The sequence below is a fragment of the Stegostoma tigrinum genome, chromosome 6, assembly GCF_030684315.1.
Source record: "Stegostoma tigrinum isolate sSteTig4 chromosome 6, sSteTig4.hap1, whole genome shotgun sequence".
Lineage (NCBI taxonomy): Eukaryota > Metazoa > Chordata > Chondrichthyes > Orectolobiformes > Stegostomatidae > Stegostoma > Stegostoma tigrinum.
Genome location: NC_081359.1, coordinates 67,395,215 through 67,419,793, shown reverse-complemented (window position 1 = coordinate 67,419,793; position 24,579 = coordinate 67,395,215). Strand labels below are relative to the sequence as shown.

Sequence of the window (24,579 nt, the reverse complement as noted above, 5' to 3'; positions counted from 1 at the left end):
CCCTCTCACCCACTCCAACCTCTCCCCCGCAGAACGGGCAGCCCTCCGCTCCCTCCGCTCCAACCCCCACCTCACCATCAAACCCGCAGACAAGGGTGGCGCAGTGGTAGTATGGCGCACTGACCTCTACATCGCCGAGGCCAGACGCCAACTCTCCGACACCACCTCCTACCGCCCCCTCGATCATGACCCCACACCCGAGCACCAAACCATCATCTCCAACACCATTCATGACCTCATCACCTCAGGGGAGCACCCACCCACAGCCTCCAACCTCATTGTTCCCCAACCCCACATGGCCCGTTTCTATCTCCTTCTCAAAATCCACAAACCTGCCTGCCCTGGTCGACCCATCGTCTCAGCCTGCTCCTGCCCCACCGAACTCACCTCCACCTATCTGGACTCCATTTTCTCCCCTTTGGTCCAGGAACTCCCCACCTACGTCCGTGACACCACCCACACCATCCACCTCCTCCAGGACTTCCAATTCCCTGGCCCCCAACACCTCATCTTCACCATGGACGTCTAGTCCCTAAACACCTGCATTCCACATGCAGATGGCCTCAAGGCCCTCCGCTTCTTCCTGTCCCACAGGCCCGACCAGCCCCCCTCCACCGACACCCTCATCCGCCTAGCTGAACTCGTCCTCACCCTCAACAGCTTCTCTTTTGACTCCTCCCACTTCCTACAGACTAAGGTGGTGGCCATGGGCACCCGCATGGGCCCCAGCTATGCCTGCCTCTTTGTAGGTTACGTGGAACAGTCCCTCTTCCGCACCTACACAGGCCCCAAACCCCACCTCTACCTCCGGTACATTGATGACTGTATCGGCGCCGCCTCTTGCTCCCCACAGGAGCTCCAACAGTTCATCCACTTCACCAACACCTTCCACCCCAACCTTCAGTTCACCTGGGCCATCTCCAGCACATCCCTCACCTTCCTGGGCCTCTCAGTCTCCATCTCAGGCAACCAGCTTGTAACTGTTGTCCATTTCAAGCCCACCGACTCCCACAGCCACCTAGAATACACCTCCTCCCACCCAACATCCTGCAAAAATTCCATCCCCTATTCCCAATTCCTCCGCCTCCGCCGCATCTGCTCCCACGATAAGACATTCCACTCCCGCACATCCCAGATGTCCAAGTTCTTCAAGGACCGCAACTTTCCCCCCACAGTGATCGAGAACGCCCTTGACCGCGTCTCCCGTATTTCCCGCAACACATCCCTCACACCACGCCCCCCCCACAACCGCCCAAAGAGGATCCCCCTCGTCTCACACACCACCCTACCAACCTCCGGATACAACGCATCATCCTCCGACACTTCTGCCATTTACAATCCGACCCCACCACCCAAGACATTTTCCCATCCCCACCCCTGTCTGCTTTCCGGAGAGACCACTCTCTCCGTGACTCCCTTGTTCGCTCCACACTGCCCTCCAACCCCACCACACCTGGCACCTTCCCCTGCAACCGCAGGAAATGCTACACTTGCCCCCACACCTCCTCCCTCACCCCTATCCCAGGCCCCAAGATGACATTCCACATTAAGCAGAGGTTCACCTGCACATCTGCCAATGTGGTATACTGCATCCACTGTACCCGGTGTGGCTTCCTCTACATTGGGGAAACCAAGCGGAGGCTTGGAGACCGCTTTGCAGAACACCTCCGCTCAGTTCGCAACAAACAACTGCACCTCCCAGTCGCAAACCTTTTCCACTCCCCCTCCCATTCTCTAGATGACATGTCCGTCATGGGCCTCCTGCAGTGCCACAATGATGCCACCCGAAGGTTGCAGGAACAGCAACTCATATTCCGCCTGGGAACCCTGCAGCCTAATGGTATCAATGTGGACTTCACCAGTTTCAAAATCTCCCCTTCCCCCAGCGCATCCCTAAACCAGCCCAGTTCGTCCCTCCCCTCACTGCACCACACAACCAGCCCAGCTCTTCCCCCCCACCCACTGCATCCCAAAACCAGTCCAACCCGTCTCTGCCTCCCTAACCGGTTCTTCCTCTCACCCATCCCTTCCTCCCACCCCAAGCTGCACCCCCATCTACCTACTAACCTCATCCCACCTCCTTGACCTGTCCGTCTTCCCTGGACTGACGTATCCCCTCCCTACCTCCCCACCTATACTCTCTCCACCTATCTTCTTTACTCTCCATCTTCGGTCCGCCTCCCCCTCTCTCCCTATTTATTCCAGTTCCCTCTCCCCATCCCGCTCTCTGATGAAGGGTCTAGGCCCGAAATGTCAGCTTTTGTGCTCCTGAGATGCTGCTTGGCCTGCTGTGTTCATCCAGCCTCACATTTTGTTACCATTTTTTTTCACCCAAGTTTCTTATGGCATTTGCCACAACAGCATATTTAACTCACTGCAAGGAAACCTGAACAGGTTTTTTTGCGAATATGGACCAGTCTTAAAATGGAAAGGAAAACAGTGTTTGGTCCAATGCGCTGCATCTGCTACTTGCATGCAATAGGAGCTGTATGCCCCATAAGGCAGATGAAAGTTGTACAATTCATTCATTGGAGCAGTGGCCATTCTCATCAAATTTCTGCTTATGATTTTGGGGCTGCCTAAAGAAGGGTTAAAACAGGAGGGAAATCTTGCACAACTTCAGATCTGTTAAAGATTTATACGAATAAATCTCAATTCCCCTATATCTATCATTGAATAAGTACATATGTCAATTATTATGCATTACTTTAGTTGGAAGGAAATTTGTTTCTAAACAGTTGTGGTTTCCATGGAAGAATTTCAATTTGCAATCACAAGGTACATGCTCAGATTTTCATTATGGGTATTGTTGACATCTAATTTCATCATGGCATGTGTTACAGCAGGGAGAGATTTAACATTAATGAGGCTGTTAAATAACAACAATTTCCATTAATAGGCACTTTGCTGTGCTAATGAGAATAACACCTTAATGCCTGGAAAACACAATCCATAGCTCTTAATGTCCAAATGGGTTTTGCTGAACTTCTCAGATTATTCCCAGATTTCTTGCAGTAACCCACACTATTTAGGCCCCTCTGAGATTCTGTCCTGAAAATAATCATCTAAAATTCTTCCTTGCAGTATTTTAGGAAAGGCACTAACTGTTTTTATATAAATAGAACAATCAGAATGGCAGAAGGAATTCCAGATGATATTTATAACCCACTTCTGAATTTAAAGATCTTTCTCCTTGAAGTTGGCTCATTCTTTTAAGAAATAAAGAGGCCAGATGTTTAATAATTGTTTTTAACATCAGAACAGGAAGGTGTTACCAGCCTGAAAATTTTCCTATTTTCAGGAAACAGTGCTATTAGTCATAATAGGCCTTGTTCTCCTGTTGTTCAGTTAACTGGTAAGCAAGAAGTAGGAAACCATATTACGATATGCACCATTTTACCAGAGGATTGCCACAAAATTGGAAAAGCCATTAACCCACCCAAACTTGTATTTATAAAAACAAAATAACTTAAAATGAATGAAATTCACACGTATTAAAATGGTGCATCAGGGGAAAAATAAGTGAAAGAGATAGAACTGCAGATGCTGAAGAATCTGAGATAACAAGGTGTAGAGCTGGATGAGCACAGCAGGCCAAGCAGCATCAATAGGAGCAGGAGAGCTGACATTTCGGGCCTAGACCCTTCTTGTCTCTAGGCCCGAAACGTCAGCTCTCCTGCTCCTGTGATGCTACTTGGCCTGCTGTGATCATCCAGCTCTACACCTTGTTATCTCTTATAGGCAGGTATTTGAAGTATATTAAGTCTTGTGGGTTTGAAAATATATTTACCAAACTTTCCAAAGAAAATAATTTGGTCCATTAAATTGTATAGTAACACAATGTGATCTCACTCTGTAATATCAGTACATAGATTCAAGTAAGCCTGACCTTACCCGGGCAGCATCAAATCTTTTCCTTTAAACTGGTAACACAACAAAGAATATAGAGATTGTGAAAGCTGACTTTGTAACAAGTGAAAGAACACGTAAATTAATGAGAAAAATTCAAATGAATGTGCTATCAACTATGCCTTGTGGAAAGTGGTTGAAAGCTGCCCAAATTTAAGAGAATTATGCCATCAAAATTTACACAATTAAAACTGATGAAAATAACATTAAAAATGTAAAGTTTGTTGTGTTCTTTCAAAATAAACACTGCTCTCTTCTCACTCAAAATAACTTTTATGGAAATCCAAAGTCAGGAACATCATCAATTCAATAGCATGAGAGACTTGTGGCATCATAGTCCACTAATAATATATTAAAGTTGTTATTTTGGTTTTAGACTCCAAGTCAATTTCTGCCAATTTATATTCCTTTTGCATGAGGCCCTCCTGGAGGTTTCAAGATCTTAAATCCCTTTGTACATAAATAATCAGCTGCACAACTAAAAGAAAACCTTGCATAGCTTCACACATCTCACCTGGGTACTGTTAGGCTAATAAATATAAACAACATTTCCTAAGCCAAAACATCTCTTGTTGGTTTGGTTGGACTTTATTACCTCATCAGGCACTCAACTGTGTAGTTGATTTTAGAGTGTCAAACTTGATCAGCCATTTCATAAAGTTAAGTGTTACGTGTTATAGATGGAGCTCCGTACAAATTTTATTATTTAAATATTTTCATAATCATTAAGACAATTTTATGATTAAAGAAACTGGAATAAAAAAGAAAATAAAACATAAGCTGGGGCAAAATGTATTTATCAATTTATTTACAGCCTCAGTTTAAGAATTACTGGTTAGAAAACCGAAGGAAAACTGGATTGAGCACGCACAATATATGTGAGCATCCAGCTTTGGGTTGCAGTCTTAAAACTGCAATGGTGCCTCACACTTATAAAATCAAAAGCGTTTATGCTAGTTTCAGTCAGCACACAGCAAACTTAGTGTACAATTTCTAAATTGGTAGGCATCCCATTTTCAGGATGGTGATTGGAATGGAGTCTATCCAATCTTATTCACCCAGAAAACAGGTGCAATAATATCCTTCCCTTCCCTTTTAATCTTTTACAAATTTTCCTTGTCCCATAGCTCCCGCTAAGCTCCACACAAACCCTTGAGATATATTCCTGGACAGGTATATTTTGTTTACATGAAAGTTGTCAGTAAAGTAGACAGTAATTTGCTGGACCTCAAATTACCTCAAAGATTACATAATATTCAAAGATATGACTTCTCAATTACAATCTTAAATCTTTTCTTTAAAGTTATTAAATGTTCATTGATTACAAAATGTGCCTCATTAACTACCTAGCCTGCCCTTATGCGATCGCTTATGTTTGATTCTGTCCCAATCTTATCACCTGCTGTTCCCAGAATAACTCGCCACACAGTAGATATCCCATAATTCACCTGATTCCTTCTGTCCATGACATTTTTAAAAGCCCATTGCGCACTAGGAAATGCACTATCAGTTCAGAGTTGTCCTGCATGGTTCCTAAGATTTGCTCTGGACATGACATGCAGGGAGAAGTCAGCTCTCCTCTTTGCAAGCACCTGAAGGTCCTACTTGATATGGACATACAGATGCAAGACTTCTCCTTTTCACAGGACTAACAATAGAGGTTACAATACTAAACAATGCCAGCCTGGTCGGAAGTTACTCTCCCAGGTTAAAGCAACACCAGCTTTTTGTCGGAATATGCAGCACTGTAGGCAAAAGATTCATGCTCTTCGTCACTCTGCCAGCATAAGTGCCACCATCTTCTCTCTGAACCTCACAATCTGCTACTGTACCAATCAAGGCACATGCTCTACCACTCATATTATTGCCTTCAACATCTTCCCTCACTGTCTGTTGCCCTCAATCCCCTATACCACTGTACATTGTTCTGTGCTGCTTAGACCCTCAGCCTTCCCAAGTCCTAGCACTGATATCTACCATACCAGGACTCCCAAGCAAAGACTATCTCCCTTGGCTTGACTGAGGCCTGCTAACAACAATGACAAGTTTCCTTCCCTCAAATCTGTGCAAAAACGCAAGTCAAGACAATGTAGGGCAGGATGCTTTGAGCATCCAGTTAGGCTCAGAACAACTGAGTGCCATAGCAGCGGGCAAGGAGCCTGGAGATGTAGCCTGGTCCAGTCCATGAACTGTGCATGTGTCCCTGAATGCACAGCGTCCTTGCTGAAGCATTGCAATGAAAGCTGTGAATACATCCCAAGGTGCAGCACTGAAGTGCAGAAGCTTCCTGCAAGTGAATCAGAGGTGTGCCACACAAGGGTTCTTAGAGACAGGTGCAAGTCAGATTTCAATACCAGAGGAAGTGGGTGAGTGTGGCCCTTGCCCATGGAACATGCCTGGTGATGTTGGTGCCCAGTGTACCACATGGAGGTCCTTCACACCAAGCAGCAACCTGAATTTGCTATGTCTTAAATGATTTTCATTTCAACTTTTCTTAATATCTAGCTTGTTTGCCGAGTTTGGTGAGAAAGAAAGCTGAACATCAATGAGGCGAGTGGGCTGTTCAAAAACTATTTCAGAAACAGTAGTTCCCCTTTAACTGGAATCTTACTGCTGTCTAGTGAGAAACTATTTGGTGTAATATGACTGCCATTTTGATTTTTTGGTTATTAATAACATAATAATTTCTCTTTCTAATGCCACTAAATCTTTAACAAGAGTTATGTTATTGAAATGTATAGCTAATGGATCAGAAACCAAAACTAAAACAAATCTCAATGAGAACAAAAATCCGTATATGTATAAAAATATCAAAGATTTGACACTCCACCAGTCAAGGTTACGATATACAGTTCTTTCATAATGGCTTGAAAATTGTCATGTACTGTTTAACTCAAATTAAATAACTTTGACAAGAGATTTATCCAGTGAACATTTTAACAGATTATAGAAAAAACATACTCACTGGTTGGCAGGGTTTTAGAAGTATAAAGTGCTGACTGCAACTCGAAGTAAGTTTAAATTAATAACAATCCTTACCTTTTCTAAAACTGGCAGCCAGACTGTAACCAGATGCAAGTTCTTTAAACATAACCATTCTCCATTGCGTGCACATTCCTTTAATGTTTGGATGGCTATATCAGCTTGACCCTGGCCCATAGCCACCTGCAGATGGTAGAACAAAACATAATTTTTTGCCTCTGTTAATGCCATTGAAATGTTAGCTGTTTAATAATCATGAGTGCCTAGTTAAACAAAGAGAGCTGAACAGCTGCGATATCACACATCAATACTTAACTGAAAGGTAAATGTAATATCACATGTGCACTGTAAAACATACGTTTTAAGATTTTCAACTAATTTTTTGAAAAGCACAAAATAATTACATTAAAACATATAAATTAGGAGCAGGAGTAGGCAATTTAGTCCCTTTGTGGCTTCAAGCTGTACAATTTAATAAGATCTTGGCTGATCTGACTGCAGCCTCAATTTCACATTCCTATCTACCCCAATAACATTTTACTCCCTTGTCAGTCAAGAATTCATCAACTCTGTCTTACAAATGTTCCATGACCTTGCCTTCAATTGTGTCTGCGGAGCAGTATTTCAAAACCTTACAATCATCTGAAAGAGAAAATACTCATCCCATTTTAAATGGATGACTCCTTATTTGTAAATTGTGTTCCCTAGATGTAATCTGTCCTTAATCACGGGAGGAAATGTCCCTTCAGCGTTCTCCATGTAAAATCCCTTCAAGATCTTTAGTATTCCCATTCAATCAACTCTCAGTTTTCTATAATTTTATGTGTACAGATTAAATCTTCCTTTCTATGATAACCCCTCACCCTAGGCCTCCGTTGAGTGAACTTTCTCTGAATTGCAGCTGATACACTTACACTCCTTCTCAAGCAGGGGGGCCAAAACTGTGTGCGCCGGATGCAGTCTCACCCTTTAAAACCAATTAAACTGCATTATCAAGTACTTACATACAAGTTACATACATAAAATCATTACTCTCTGAACATTATTATATTTTTCTACCTGCATTAAGTTAGCTCCCTATCTGATACAACATGCTCCCATCCAACAGTTCAACCAACCAAACCTTAAAATGTAATGATCCTTCTAAAAATGACATTTTGATCCAAAATGTTTTGGACTAAATGGCCGACCAAATGATATCAAACATATTTCTTTCCCATTGTACTACCAAATTATATCCTCAGATTGATATTCTAAGCTTTCTGAAATATTCTGAATTGCAAGGGCAAATACTGAAGGTTTAAAAAGTTAACCCTGTAGCAGATAGAGTTGCAGTTACTTTCTGTGCTATTTAGATTTTATTATTATGGGAGGAGGTAATGGTATTATCACTAGACCATCAATCTAGAAACTCAGCTATTACTCTTGGAACCTGGGTTCAAATCCCACCATGGCAGATGGTGAAACTTGAATTCAATTAAAAAAATTGTCAGTTGTCATAAAAACTCATCAGATTCACTTGTGTTCTTCAGAAAAGGAAATCTGCCATCCTCATCTTGCCTACAAGTGACTCCAGACCCACAACAATGTGGTTGATTCTGAGTTGCCTTCTGGGATGGGCAATAACTGCTGGCCTAACTAGCAATGCCCACATCCTGTGAATGAATAAAACAACTGATACAGGGGATGTGGGGTTGGATTTTGTCGGGTGTTTATTTCTTGCCCACTTTCTCCAGTGTAAGAATCAGCTGCGACGTCTAAAAGCAATGCACTCCACAATCCAATTGACTTGCTGGAAAACTAATCCTAATTCTTTCACAGAGGCTAAAGGATTGAGAGTGGGAATTCTGCCCCTCAGTGAGAGGAAGTCTCATCCCTGAGTTTTGCCAGCAAATTCAATTGGCCAACTGCTCAAGCACTGCAAGAGTAGTGGATGTTGCTGAGATGATACGCAGGCCCGCATAGAACTTCAATGGATCCAGAAACCAGGTATCACCCTTGATTTAAGGCAAGGGAGGGACCAGGCAGCCTGGTTGCTCTAACTGTGGGCAATGATGACGGATTGGAAGGTTACAGCGGTCAGATGGGGAGGAATAACGGGCTGCCCCTGATGTCAACAGGGCTACAAAGGATACAAAGGACAAGTCAGCTAGAATATCTGCCTTTTAATCACTTTGGTTTAAAAAAATTCTGCATATTCCTGCCTGACTTCCCACACCTGCATGCCCACTCGCACCAACCAGAGCATGGAATATGGATTTGCAGATTGATCCTCAACCAGCCTGGCTGCATCATGATTACACCTTCCTTGGCAAGGCTTGAATCTAGAGCTCTGTCTAGAGACAGGGCTCCATCCATTATACACAAGACTTGCCTGTAATTTAGATGCATAAAACTGCCAAAATCTACAGGTATTAATATGGCAGATACTGAAGGACTTCCTGCTGACCTCAAGACTTCAGCAAGAACTAGTTGCTCTCTGATTTTGTTCTGATTGTACTGGAAAGTGCTTTTCCTTGGAATACGATATAGCTTACAGAATAAAAAGAAGTTATGCAGAGCAGAACAGCTTGCTAGAACTTGCTGGAAGAGGGAACATTAGGAATAAGATAATGGCTCTCAGCAACTGGCCATATTCGTCCAGGATGTAAAAGGAACAATGCTTGCACCTGAACTTCAGCAAGCAACAAAATGTGAAGTCTTGCTGCTTCTGTAATGAGGTACTCACTGAAATTGCCACTAACTGCAAACCTCAGGGCAGGGCAAGGACTTCATTTCCAGTGGCTGTGAGGATGGTGTTGGGAATAACCTTTTATGCATCTACCTTCTTTCAAGCTGATAACGTTGTAGTAATTTGCTGTTTGGCCTGCTCTGTTGCATAAGAGACACCAGTGATGCTCCCTATTTATTAACAGCTAACTACAGTCAATTCCATCCTACCAATGAAAAACAGACGGAGCAAATATGTGCTTCATTAGGAGTACAAGCTATGCCATGGTGCAGTGTGCCAATAACTGTACGCACATCACTTTGATGGCACCACGTATTAACTCTACCATATACTGAAACTGAAAGGGATTCTACAACCTCGATGTATCGCTTGTGTGTAAGCACATGTAGATAACTACACCAGTCAATGATCAGTAGAGGTTACATTCCTAATATGTGAGGGTGAGGGTGTTTTTTTTTTAATTTTCTGTATTTTTGATTGTGGACTGAAAAGAGAAAATAATTGTTTTAAATCAAGGATGAATAAAGGATTACCTCTTGATTTCGAAAGCCAGTAACATGACACTCACTGCAAGTACAATTTACACAGATACTGGCACAAGCAAAGTAGAAGTAAATGCAGATCAGCTGGAGCCAAAGGTATGTACAAATGAATATTAGTCACAGTTATTAAAAGAAAATGGATCCTACACACAGGTAACCAATTATGAACTGCTGACATATAACTCTATTAGGAAAAGCTCAAAACTCTTAATAAAAACTCTCCATACATACATTATAGAAAAAGCCAAAAAGTGGGTATGGAGGAAGAGACTGGGTAGGCAGTTTAATGGACTACAAACTCCCAGCAATTGTTTTAACATCCACTTTAAGAAGTATAGGCCAACTGATGATAGAATTGTCTGCAAACTGTCCACAGGATTTCAGCTGTAATCAGATTCCGATACATATAAATGTGGGTTGAAGTCCTTTTTTTAATGGATTTGTCAAATGACAAAATAGCAGCACAGGTTAGTTATGTATTCTAGATTTGTTTCATTGACCGCTTTAAAGTTCTTACTTCCCTATTTGCCCTGCTTATTCATTCAACTAAATTTCAACATCTCCCATTTAACCATATAGAAATTGTCACTTACACACCCACTCTGCATGCTTAGAATTAGAATTAAAATTAACTATTTTGACTTCAAAAGGAATACATTTGTATGCATTTCACTCAAAAATAAATAGAGCTCCATATGTTTTAATCAACTTCATTTTGTTTGATTATATATCTAATTCTTAAAATGATCCTAAAGAGCTCTGGTTGGTACAACAGATACATAACAGAGTTACTGTAGTCCCCAATTTTTAACCTAAAATTATTAATTAGCCAATAAATACTTAATATACTCCCTTTTACTCTAACTCCTATTCAGCAGAGGTAGTGCAGGTGTCAATAAATGGTTTATTGTTTTCGTTAAGGAGTATGTACTGGGTCATCATACGAATGTTTTAAATGTTTACCTGCAAATAAAGCCAATTTATTTTCTAGACCAGCGATGGCAATAAAGGTTTGTTACCATACGAAAATTCCCCTCTTGCTTCCATACCTCATGGAAATTTTCTCTTCCAATAGTTTCACTGGCCAGCTCCTGAAGCTCTTGAGAAGGATCAGCTCCAGGCGAAATAATAATGAGAACTGGCTCAGTTGCCAATGTCTCCGTTAACAGACGCTTCAGATTCAAAGGCGGTGGGGACAATTCTTTCATTCCTAGAACAAAGCAATTCCTGCTTAATATTTCAAATGAGGGATATCATTTCCTGATATCAAAACAAATATAGATACAGTAGATACACAGCGTATTAAGATTCTGTTGGCACAATAATAAAACAAGTAAAATAGAGAAAAAAAAGACAAATTTTGTTTCAACATTGTGGGACGCACAAATAATAAAGTAATGAAAGACTGTAAACACATCATATGTACCACACTGCATTGACAAAGACCTGTTTAAGCTGGTTGACTGCATGTGTACATCTGCAAGTTTAAAGTTGAAATACACCGTGCCACATTTGATACTGACAAACCGACATAATAGCCCAGATCTTCTGATGAGAAGAGAGTTACTGCAGCAGCATATACGGGAGTTGTGCACTGGGACCATACGGAAGACCCAATGCAGGGCATTCCCCAGGAATTACCCTGGGAGTTGAAACTTCCATTGAGAAATTACCCAGCATCACCCAGGAAGGCTTTGAATAAGTTAGTGTTGGAGGCTTCAGAAGATTCAAGTTTACTTAACTTAAACATTAGAGAAATTAAAGCTAACTAACTCTTGTTAGCTATGAAACTGAGCCCCCCCCGCCAAATTCTTGACAGCCCATGGGCACCTGAACGCAGTACAAACCATCCCATAACTCCTCCCCATCTCTCCAGAGACAACATCAGATCTTTCTCCAAATTTGACTCTCACTGAACCACCCCAACCCTGTAGCCGCAACAGACAACACCACACAGCCCTCCCACATCCGATCTCAACCCCACAACTCCTAGCAGACCTAACTTCCACAAGGACCTGACGCCACCATCTCCACAAAGACCCAACCCCTGCCAAATGCCCCCAAGGACCCAATCTCCACCAACTTCCCATAGGCCCAGCCACCACGACTCCCCATGGACCCAATCCCTGCCAATTCCCATGGACAACTCCCACCAAATCCCCATGGGCCCAAACTCTGTCTACTCCCCACGGACACAACTGTCACTGACACCGCTTGGATCCAACCCCCATCAGCTCCCAATGGATCCAACCAACATCAAGCCCCCACGGCCCCAACACCCACCAGCTCCCAACAGACCCAATGCTCACTGATTCCCCACGGATTCAACACCCACTGACTCCCCATGAACCCAACACCCACTGACTCCTCATGGAACCAACATGAAACATCTCCCCATGGACCCAACCCCCACCAACTCCCCAAGAACCCAAACCCCACCAACTCCCCATGGATCTAACCCCCGTCAACTCCCCATGGACCCAATCCCCACCAACTCGCACCTCCCATGGATCCCACCCCCCATGGATCCCACCCCTACCGAATGCCCGTGGACTGAAGCCCCACCAACAACGCATGGACCAACTCCCTATGACTCCACATGGAGTCAAGCCCACCCACTAACCATGGACCCAAACCGCACTGAGTCACCATGAACTCAAACCCCGCCAATTCCCCATGAATGCAATCCCCATCATATCTGCACAGATCGAAAGCCCCACTGATTGGCCAGAGACTAGACTCCCACCAACTCTGAATGGTTTCCCATGCAACTGAACTTTACTCACTCTCCAAAGATCTAACATTGTCTGATTCAAGTACCCCTCACGCCTGATTATCAGTTTCACACCCCCAGACCAGGCATGCCCAGCAGCCCCTGACTCACACCCCAATGTACCCTAAGAACTATCCCACTAACCTGCCACACAAGCACTTCATCCACCTGACAGCCCACCCCCTCACTCTCTGGCACAACACCTCTTCACACAACTGGCATTCCAAACTTCTTTGCATCCTACTCCTTCACTCATCAGTCAACCTATTTCACGGTCATGAAAAATTGTGCATTTTCAATAGCAATCTGCCTCTCTGTTGCTATGTGGGTTCCTGGCCTAGACCAGACAGCTTCAACAAAGAAGGCTCCGAGCAATGTTTGACAAATCTATTAAAGAACTTTGAGCAGGGAGAAAAAATGGAAAGGAGTAGATCTGTGATAATGGGAACTGCAGATGCTGGAGAATCCAAGATAATAAAATGTAAGGCTGGATGAACACAGCAGGCCCAGCAGCATCTCAGAAGCACAAAAGCTGACGTTTCGGGCTAGACCCTTCATCAGAGCTCTGATGAAACGTCTAGGCCCGAAACGTCAGCTTTTGTGCTCCTGAGATGCTGCTGGGCCTGCTGTGTTCATCCAGCCTCACAAAGGAGTAGATCTATTGTATTTGGACCACACAAAAGGTCACTGCACAAGACATAAATTCACAAAGTGGTGGGCCTTTTAGCAGCATAGATAGAGGACTGGCTAACAAAGAAAAACAGAGAATCCGGATAACTGGGTCATTTTAAAGTTGGCAAGCTAACCAAAAGGGTTTGACAACATCAGTACTGGGGCTTCACTATTTGCAATCTATGAGAGACAGGGATGAGTAAACTGAAGTAAAGAATTACTACAGCTTTGAACAAAGACATCTGGTACTGAGCTGAGTGATAAGATAAGGGAGTGAAGGCCAAGCAGTTAGAAACCAGAATGAACTAGACCCAAACTGCTAAGTTTTGCTTTGCACCATAGACATAGTTAAAGCGCATGCTTAATGAGACAATGCATATTAACTTTCATGCCCATGCTTACGAGGCTGCTTAATTAACATAACATGCAATGTATGAAGAGGGTGGGACAAGGGACGACATGGGAAGATTGTGCACCTTGGAGCTCAGATTGGACAGAGCCGAAAGGGGAGGATATAGACGGATAAAATGATGTATAAAAAGGAGCGACTCCCTGACCTGTGTGTGTCTCAGGCAATGGGAGGCACCCGATTCTGCAGACTCGTAATAAAGCGCAAGTAACTTGTTTCCAAGACTTTGTCTCCTGACTTTGTGATTGTGAGCACGAGGAATCTATATCTCACAAATCTATGTTAATGATTTGGGTAAAAGGACAGACAGTATTATAACCAAATTGTTAATGATTCAAAGATAAGTAAGAAAGCAAGATGTGAAGAGAACACAGGGATTAGATTTTCACGGAATCAGGGAGAGTCAGGTACACTTTAAAAATGTTATACAAGACTTGATTTCTGGACTCTCATCCCCAGTCACCTATCTGCCAGTAAGGGATGAGGGTGTGGGCATTGAGCCCACATGTATTCTCACCTTTGCTGCTCCATTATTGAACTGGGCATTTCAAACCTTCTTCCCCACCTTCATGAAAATCTTGATAGAGTTAAAACTGGTCTGTCAGTAGACATAATTCAAGGAATCTCAGCGGTGTTGTAAATCATAGTGGAACCTTAGTCATGAATCAGGAACCAGTACAAAATTTCATCATTCCTTGTAAATGTGTTGCCTGAATTACCCTTTCAAAGGCAATCAATCACTGCCATCCATTGTTTCAATGGCAAAAAAATCTATTTCCTATCTCTTTAATCTTGTGTAAATCAACACATAGACCTTGAAAAACACAGCTCTATCAACAATCAGGTTTTCACAAGGTTATCTGTATCAACAAATAGTTGACTATCTTTTAGGCTGTTTGATACAGTTCCCAGATAAGCTCATTGTGAATGCCTGGCTAAGGCATAAGAATAATTAATGCACTTAACTCAACAGGCAATGTTGACACAGCTTTTATTGGAGTGCTAGCTTTGTTTTGATTGACATTTTCATTACCTTAAGAAAAACATGGTTGAAGATATCTCAATGCCATATTTCGACTTTCTCCCAATAGCTTTTGATGCCTTTAAAATCTAAACACAATTACTTATCTCTTTTTGAATTGCAGACAGCAATGCATGCAGGGTGTGCACTGCTTTAAATTATAAGTATGCAGATTTCAGGAGATGCAGTGGAGGGAAGGTAGGAAATCAGGACTGGGGCATGGGGGAAGAGATCTTGACAGGGAGGAGAAAGAGGACAGGATGATGTCAGGTTCTGAGAGAGAACACAAGGGGAATTGGGGGTGGGTGTAAGAGAGGGGGGAATGCAGAGGGAGATAGAGAGGGAGTGGGCCTCCATGTCCCTAGGGTGTCCTTGTTGACTACCCACACCCCCTGTTCAAAATTACGTGCACTTTCTTGTGCATGTGGTAATGCAGTTGTGTGTGATATCACACCAAGTCTATGTTATGACATCAGTGCTTGGAACAGCATGTCCCCAAATGAGCATGCATGCGTAGTTGCCTGCAATTATCGGAGTCAGCAAACACAGCCTTTTTGAATATATTCAGTTATTTGGCTTCCAAAACCTTCTAAGGTAGAGAATTCCACAAGTTCACAATCCTTTCAGTGAAGAATAATTTCTTCATTCAGTCCTAAATAGACTACACTATATCCTGAAAGTTTGTCCCTTGGTTCTAGTCTCCCCACTGAAGGAAAGCATTCTCTCTATATCTAGTCTGTTCAGCTTTATTACAATGTTATATGCTTCAAACAGATCCACTCTCACCCATCTAAATGATAATGAATACAGGCCCAGTTGAACTAATCTATTCTTGAACAACTATCCTGCCATCCCAGTATCAGACTAGTAGGCCTCTGCTGCACTCCCTCCATGTTCAAGTATAACCTCACTTAGGTATGGAATTCAAAACTGCATATAATACTTCAGGTGTAGATTCACTAAGGTCTTGTATAATTGCAGTAAGACGCTCTTATTTCTGATCTCAAAACGTCTTAAAATGAAGACCAATTTGCCTTCCTAAGTACTTACTACACTTGTCTGTCTACTTTCATTGATATGTAATGACATTCATATTTCCCAATTTATCCATTATCCATTCACATTTCCCAATTTATCACCATTTAGATAATATTCTGTTTTTCATACCAAAGGATATAACTTCATATTGTCACTTTGTCCTGCATTAAGCCTGTGTTTTCCCAGTCACTCAACTTGTCTAAATCACCTTAAAGCTTTCTTGCATCCTCCTCACAACTTACAAACAAATCTAGTTTTGTGTTATCAGCAAACTTAGAAAGGTTGCATTTAGTCCTCTCATCTACACAATTTATATATGTTGTTAATAGCCAGGACCCAAGCACTGATCCTTGCAGTACCCCAATAATCAATGCCTGTGACTCAGAAAAAGACCCATTTGTTCTCACTGTTTCATGTCTATCAAAAAATTCTCGATTCATGCCAACATATCACCCCTAACAAATGTGCTTTAACTTTGGTCATAACCTGAATGAGGGATTTCATCAAAAGCCTTCTGAAATCCAAATACACCATATCCAATAGTTCTCTCTTATTCTATTATGTTCAAAAAAGTCCATTAGATTTGTTAAGCAAGGTTTGCCTTTCATAAACCCATACTGGCTTTGTCTAATCCCATTAATGCTTTCCACATGTTCTGTTATCACATCTTTTATTTTACTTGAGCAACTTCCCCACAACCGATGTTAGGCTCATTGGCCTGTAAATTCTGTGTTTTGTTTTCTCTCCATCTCTTTTTAATTAGTAACATTACATGGACTACCCTCCGGTCTGTGGGAATTGCTCCACAATCTGCAAAATTAAGAAAGATGGCCACCAAGGAATACTATATTTTAAGGGCTACTTTCTTTCATAGTCTGGGATGTGGGTTATCAATCTGTAGTAATTTGTCAAATTGTTAATTTTCTCAGATCATTATGTCACTAATATAGATTTCCTTCAATTTTGCACACTCACTAGACCTTTGGCTTCCTTACATTTCTTGGAGTTTAATTTTGCTCTTTTTGTGAAGATGGAACCAAAGTTTCTGTTCAATTCTTCTACCATCTCTTTGCTCCCCATTATAATTTCCATGGCTTTTGTACATAAAGGACCTACATTTGTCTTTATTAAACTTTACTTTTCACATATTTCTAGATATTTTACTGCCTGCTTCTATGTTCCCCATGATGTTACTCTCATATTCTATTATTCCCCTTCTTGATCAAATATTTTGCACTCTTTTGGCTTTTTTGCACTCTTGCAATTTTCTGGATTGCTGCTTTTTGTGACAATTTTATAAATCTCCTCTTTGGTTCTACAACTATCCCTAATTACTTTTGTAAACCATGGTCAAGCAGCCTTTCCTCATTTATTGTTGTGCCAGATAGGACTGAATGATTGTTGTAATCATAAATCTCATTCCTTTAGCACTCATCTCCTAAATCATCTTCTTGAACCCTAATCACTCCCTATCAGCATCCCACTGCCCCCCTAAGATCCTGTTTCAGCCATGTCTGTGTGCAGACAAAAAATCTGTAGTACAATTCAGCAGTACCTCTCTGCAGGCTTTCCTCCAGGCTGTCTGCAGGTGCTCTTCCCGAGGGATAAAAATACGTTGAAATTGCAAAGAGACAAATTCTGATTATCTGAACCTCTGACCATGGTAAAGTTGAGAGACAATTTCACTGTCAGAATAAGAAATCCAACAGAAAGAATCCTGTCATAAGCCAGAGTTCCAGTTTGGTAACTTGGGATTAACCAAACTTGTCATTTGACATTACCAACCAACTAGAGCTGAAGTAGCCCACATTAAAGCAAGAACCTGCAAGTATGGCTAAACCTATGAGGTTCAAATGTGTTGTTGATTGGAAACATAGGGAAGTTGATTCAGCAGGTGGGAAACCTTGCTACAAAGCACAGAGTAGATATTATCAGAGATAACAAGGTGTACAGCTGGATGAACACAGCAGGCCAAGCAGCATCAGAGGAGCAGGAAAGCTGACATTTCAGGCATAGACCCTTCTTCAGAATCTTCATAATCTCTTCAGCTTTCAGATTCTCCAGCATCTGCAATTCCTACTATCTCTGAGTAGATACCATCAAGCAGTGGAAGATTCCATCATTGATTCTGTCAATCATTTTGAAGCATGAAGTGAATACCACAGAACAGACTGACAAAAAGAAATTTTCCCCAATAAAGAAAAAGATAAGAGGACTACCTGCTAACATGATTCCAGGCAGCTCAAGCAGAATACATTCCCATCTTCAGTCCAATTCTCTCGGAAACAGGCTGGGACACAAGGATTTCACTTGCATCAATGGATGCCTGGACTGATTCAAGACAAGCCACATGATGTCTTTCACATGATGAGACTGCAGCAGTTATGGCAGTAATGACTGCAAAATAGTCTCATCCAGTTCCTGAATATACATGTACCAAGAGGCAGTTTTAATGTAGATGAGTCTGGACTGCTTAACCACTTTTTTTTACAAAATCTATCTTGAATGTTTAAAGGTGAAATGAGTAATGGTGCAAAGTGAAGCAAGGAACATGTCATCTCCATGATCTACACTAACATGTGCAGCACTAAAAAGCTGCCATTTCTTGTGATACAAAAGTCCACAAAGCCAAATTGGCTTTGCAAATATCAAGACACTACCCACACAGTACGGGGTCAACAAAACCGCCTGGATGACCTCCAGCATTTGTGAGGCATAGATTAGCAAAGTGGACAAAATGAATCAATGGAAGAAAAGGAAGTTGATCATCATTACAGACAGCTGTCTTGCATAACTCCCCGACATCAATGGCCTCAAAAGCAACAATTTGAAGTTTTTGCATTCGAACATCTCAGTCAAGACCCAGAAAATGGATTAAGAGGTCATTATGAAGCTAAAAACCAACTACTGATGCCAGCTGATCTCCCACTTGGTCAAAGCCACTGATAAGCAGGAGAACAACCCAACTGTTCTAGGGGCCACTGAGTATCATGAAAAAGGCATAAAATGTACAAATCTTAATTCCATCATCTTGGATTCAAATGGATGTTTGTGCAAGGCACCAAGAATGAGGAGGAACACAGCGAGGCCAAACAACCCATGACAGGGCTGATTTCTCTCACCCGCAGGGGACCACAAGATGAAGAAACCAGCAAACAAAAAACCTACAAACAAGAAATAAAAAGTTGAAAATATAAAATCTGACCCTAAAGACCCTTCTCAGAGCCATGATGATACTCTGAACTCGCCCTGAAGCTGTACTCAGTTGTAACAGGAATCATTTCAAATTAATGCAAGAGCCAAAACTTAAGATGTCAAATTTCATTTGAATTTAGCATTTGTTGAATCCTGTGTAGTCCCCTGGATTAATGGTATCTGGTAGATAATTTATTTGTCCTCTTTCCACATGCAGGCTCTTTGCACCACCTAGAAGTGACACATGCAATTCACAGCCTCCAACCATGAGCAAGGTAAGCAGAAAGACAACTGGCATTTTTCCACATTGCTGTGGCTCAATGGTTAGTACTGCTGCCTCACAGCACCAGGGACCCAAGTTCAATTCCATCTCTCAGGTAACTGTTCTCCCTCTGTTTGCGTGTGCTTTCTCACACAGTCCAAAGGTGTGCAGGTTAGATGGCCTGGCCATGCTAAATTGCCCTTAGTATGCTGGCTAGCCATGGGAAATGCAGGAATAGGGGAGGGGTAGAATACTCTCCAGAGGGTTGGTATGGACTGAATGGCCTGCTCCACACTATAGGGATCCAAGAACCTGCAAAGAATTTCATGTCATCTGAAAGATGTGAATAATATGAAAAATAAAGAATAACTTTCGGCAGATAGAGATAATGGGAACTGCAGATGCTGGAGAGTTCCAAGCTAATAAAATGTGAGGCTGGATGAACACAGCAGACCAAGCAGCATCTCAGGAGCACAAAAGCTGACGTTTCGGGCCTAGACCCTTCATCAGAGGGGGGGATGGGGAGAGGGAACTGGAATAAATAGGGAGGGATGGGGAGGCGGACCGAAGATGGAGAGTAAAGAAGATAGGTGGAGAGAGTGTAGGTGGGGAGGTAGGGAGGGGATATGTCAGTCCAGAGAAGATGGACAGGTCAAGGAGGTGGGATGAGGTTAGTAGGTAGATGGGGGTGCGGCTTGGGGTGGGAGGAAGGGATGGGTGAGAGGAAGAACCGGTTAGGGAGGCAGAGACAGGTTGGACTGGTTTTGGGATGCAGTGGGTGGGGGGAAGAGCTGGGCTGGTTGTGTGGTGCAGTGGGGGGAGGGGACAAACTGGGCTGGTTTAGGGATGCAGTTGGGGAAGGGGAGATTTTGAAACTGGTGAAGTCCACATTGACACCATTAGGCTGCAGGGTTCCCAGGCGGAATACGAGTTGCTGTTCCTGCAACCTTCGAGTGGCATCATTGTGGCACTGCAGGAGGCCCATGATGGACATGACATCTAAAGAATGGGAGGGGGAGTGGAAATGGTTTGCGACTGGGAGGTGCAGTTGTTTGTTGCGAATTGAGCGGAGGTGTTCTGCAAAGCGGTCTCCAAGCCTCCGCTTGGTTTCCCCAGTGTAGAGGAAGCCACACCGGGTACAGTGGATGCAGTATACCACATTGGCAGATGTGCAGGTGAACCTCTGCTTAATGTGGAATGTCATCTTGGGGCCTCGGATAGGGGTGAGGGAGGAGGTGTGGGGGCAAGTGTAGCATTTCCTGCGGTTGCCTTCCACCCCAACCTTCAGTTCACCTGGGCCATCTCCAGCACATCCCTCACCTTCCTGGACCTCTCAGTCTCCATCTCAGGCAACCAGCTTGTAACTGATGTCCCTTTCAAGCCCACCGACTCCCACAGCTACCTAGAATACACCTCCTCCCACCCACCCTCCTGCAAAAATTCCATCCCCTATTCCCAATTCCTCCGCCTCCGCCGCATCTGCTCCCACGATAAGACATTCCACTCCCGCACATCCCAGATGTCCAAGTTCTTCAAGGACCGCAACATTCCCCCCACAGTGATCGAGAACGCCCTTGACCGCGTCTCCCGTATTTCCCGCAACACATCCTTCACACCCCGACCCCGCCACAACCGCGCAAAGAGGATCTCCCTCGTTCTCACACACCAGCCTACCAACCTCCGGATACAACGCATCATCCTCCGACACTTCCGCCATTTACAATCCGACCCCACCACCCAAGACATTTTTCCATCCCCACCCCTGTCTGCTTTCCGGAGAGACCACTCTCTCCGTGACTCCCTTGTTCGCTCCACACTGCCCTCCAACCCCACCACACCCGGCACCTTCCCCTGCAACCGCAGGAAATGCTACACTTGCCCCCACACCTCCTCCCTCACCCCTATCCCAGGCCCCAAGATGACATTCCACATTAAGCAGAGGTTCACCTGCACATCTGCCAATGTGGTATACTGCATCCACTGTACCCGGTGTGGCTTCCTCTACATTGGGGAAACCAAGCGGAGGCTTGAAGACCGCTTTGCAGAACACCTCCGCTCAGTTCGCAACAAACAACTGCACCTCCCAGTCGCAAACCATTTCCACTCCCCCTCCCATTCTTTAGATGACATGTCCATCATGGGCCTCCTGCAGTGCCACAATGATGCCACCCGAAGGTTGCAGGAACAGCAACTCATATTCCGCCTGGGAACCCTGCAGCCTAATGGTATCAATGTGGACTTCACCAGTTTCAAAATCTCCCCTTTCCCAACTGCATCCCTAAACCAGCCCAGGTCGTCCCCTCCCCCCACTGCACCACACAACCAGCCCAGCTCTTCCCCCCCACCCACTGCATCCCAAAACCAGTCCAACCTGTCTCTGCCTCCCTAACCGGTTCTTCCTCTCTCCCATCCCTTCCTCCCACCCCAAGCCGCACCCCCATCTACCTACTAACCTCATCCCACCTCCTTGACCTGTCCGTCTTCCCTGGACTGACCTATCCCCTCCCTACCTCCCCCACCTATACTCTCTCCACCTATCTTCTTTACTCTCCATCTTCGGTCCGCCTCCCCCTCTCTCCCTATTTATTCCAGTTCCCTCTCCCCATCCCCCTCTCTGATGAAGGGTCTCGGCCCGAAACGTCAGCTTTTGTGCTCCTGAGATGCTGCTTGGCCTGCTGTGTTCATCCAGCCTCACATTTTAATAACTTGCGGCAAATCAGTTTGGGTCAGCTTTCTTGGCCAATTTGTAGCTCAGTTTCACAACAGTTTGTGTGCAGGTCCTCTGTAATTCAAACAGTCCATGGATTATGGGTTGGTTATTCAGGCTTGTGCTGAGATATCATTCTGGGTTAAGCCAGCTTTTCCTGAGACAAAGCAGTGGATTATGATTGGTAGTAGTTGGTGGTCATACATGAGCTGGAGATGTGGTGAGTTGTCCCCACTGAGTTGAAAGTGAGACTGCAGGAAGGGAGGTTCATTTGGGATGGCGAGGTGGATGACATCCCTTGAGTAAGACATGGTACCTGCAATACTGAGAGTTGTAGGTACTAAGGAATAGGTGGGGTAGATGCAGGTGAGATGTTTCCCTGGTTGTGGAGGCTACAAGCAGAAGGTCCAATTTAAAAATCAGGGGGACAGTCACTTAAGTCCAAGATGAGGAGAAATGATTTTACTCAGAGTTTGTGAACCTTTAGAATTGTCTATCAAATAGGGCTGTGGCGGGTTAGTTTTTGATCATGTTTAAGGTAGAGATTGGTAGATTTATGATGACCAGTGTTATACAGGATTATGCACTGGGTGAGTATAAGCCATTAAAGTGCCTGATCTTCCATGATAGTATGAATGGTCTACTTCTGTTCTTACGTTCCTGTCAGTCTTGGTGACATGTGTGAGCACTGACAGAATTAAGGTGAGTTTTGATCTTTTGAATGTGAAGCCGCTGAGACGGGATGGTGGCACCAAGCATCATAGTGCACAGAAGATGACTAAATTTCTCTGGCACTGCTGGTTGTTTAGATTAACAGTGGCTCTGCAATGAAGTTCTGTGCAGCTTTTAGAGTCCAGGATATGTCTGATGGCATGGCCTCTGAGTCAGCGTGCGAAGAACCATCTCTCCAACACGATATCCACCAACATCCCCAGCTTGCTTTTCTTCTGGGTTATCTCTTTGGTGATTAGGGCAGAGCAGTGTGATGTGATAGGTCATTCCTCACTTGTAGCATCTGAATCGGTGTGCAGGTGGGTTTTAAATATGGTGCTAGAAGCGTGGAAGCCAGAAGACCCTGATAGTGAATATTTTACTCACTACAGGATTCCCTGAGGAGCATGCCTATCATCTCACATAAATAATGAGGTGAAAAGCAAACGATCATGTGAGAAAAATCACCCTGAGCCATGACACTAAACTTAGCTTCAAATGGGAGAATCCAGCCCATTAACTCGGTTTCTCCCTCCACAAATGCAGCCGGACCAGCTGAGTAATTGCAGCATTTTATGTTTTTCATCCTTGCTTCTACCTCTCACCTGTAATCTTGGTTACAGTACTCCAACTAATTTTAAAGGAGAATTGCTGCCTTTATCACCCTTTCAGGGAGTGGGTTTCAGGTATCCATCATGCCTGAGTGAAAGAAATTGCTGCTCAACCTCCTTATAATCCTTCTGTGTATTACGTTAAATCTAAACCCACTAATTACTGACCTTTTTGCGGAACGGAAATTGCTTCTTCTTATCTACTCTATCCAGACCCTTCACATTTTATGCAGTTTAATTAAATTTCTCCTCAACATCCTCTGTTCTTAAGAAAACAAACCCAGCCAATCAAATCTTTATTCATAACTAAAATTCTCCAGTCCAAAAACGTGCGCACAGATCTCCTCTATACGCTCACTAACACAACCATACGCTTCATGCATTGCAGTGATCAAAACTGCGCTCAGTGGCTCAAGAAGTGTTTTTTACAGTTCTAGCATAACCCCCATGCTCGTACAGGTAGTTCTCCTATAACAGGCCAGTTGTGTTCTTGTGTGACCTTGTACTATGGAAAATCACCATAGAAAATTGCATTATGAGGAAATCGCAATGGAAAATTGCTATACTCGTACAACAGAAAGTTTGTGTTATCCAAACAGTGTCCACTATTCATCATTGTATTACAACCAATTCACATTAATGAAACATGTGTTATAGCAGAAATACCTGTATACTCTATGCCTTAGCCAAGAGGAAATGTATCAGTATGCATCTTAAGCACCTTGTCTATCCTCTGACCAACTTCATATATCTGTGGACATGCACTCCAAGGTCACTCCGTTCCTTTCCACTTATTGAATTCAACCATTTATTGTAAATTGGCCTGCTGTGTTTGGGCTTCTCAAATCCATTAGCTTACATTTCTGCAAATTGAATAACATTGTCACTTTATGGGTGGCCCGGTGGCTCAGTGGTTAGCACTGCTGTCTCACAGTGCCAGGGACCTGGATTCAATTCCAGCCTCAGGTGACTGTGTGGAGTTTGCACATTCTCCCCGTGTCTGTGTGGGTTTCCTC

At 43.5% G+C, this 24,579-nt stretch overlaps 1 protein-coding gene across 2 annotated transcripts in view; it reads right to left on the bottom strand.

Moving 5' to 3' along the window:
* Positions 1 to 24,579, bottom strand: part of dync2h1 (dynein cytoplasmic 2 heavy chain 1) — a 541,347-nt gene that overhangs the window by 132,056 nt on the left and 384,712 nt on the right. For both annotated transcript variants that reach the window (XM_059646623.1, XM_059646624.1), the window contains 2 exons: positions 11,214 to 11,374; positions 6,949 to 7,074 (listed from right to left, as the gene is read on the bottom strand). In XM_059646623.1, coding sequence (XP_059502606.1) covers positions 6,949 to 7,074; positions 11,214 to 11,374 — 287 coding nt within the window. The remainder of the gene's footprint in view (positions 1 to 6,948; positions 7,075 to 11,213; positions 11,375 to 24,579) is intronic.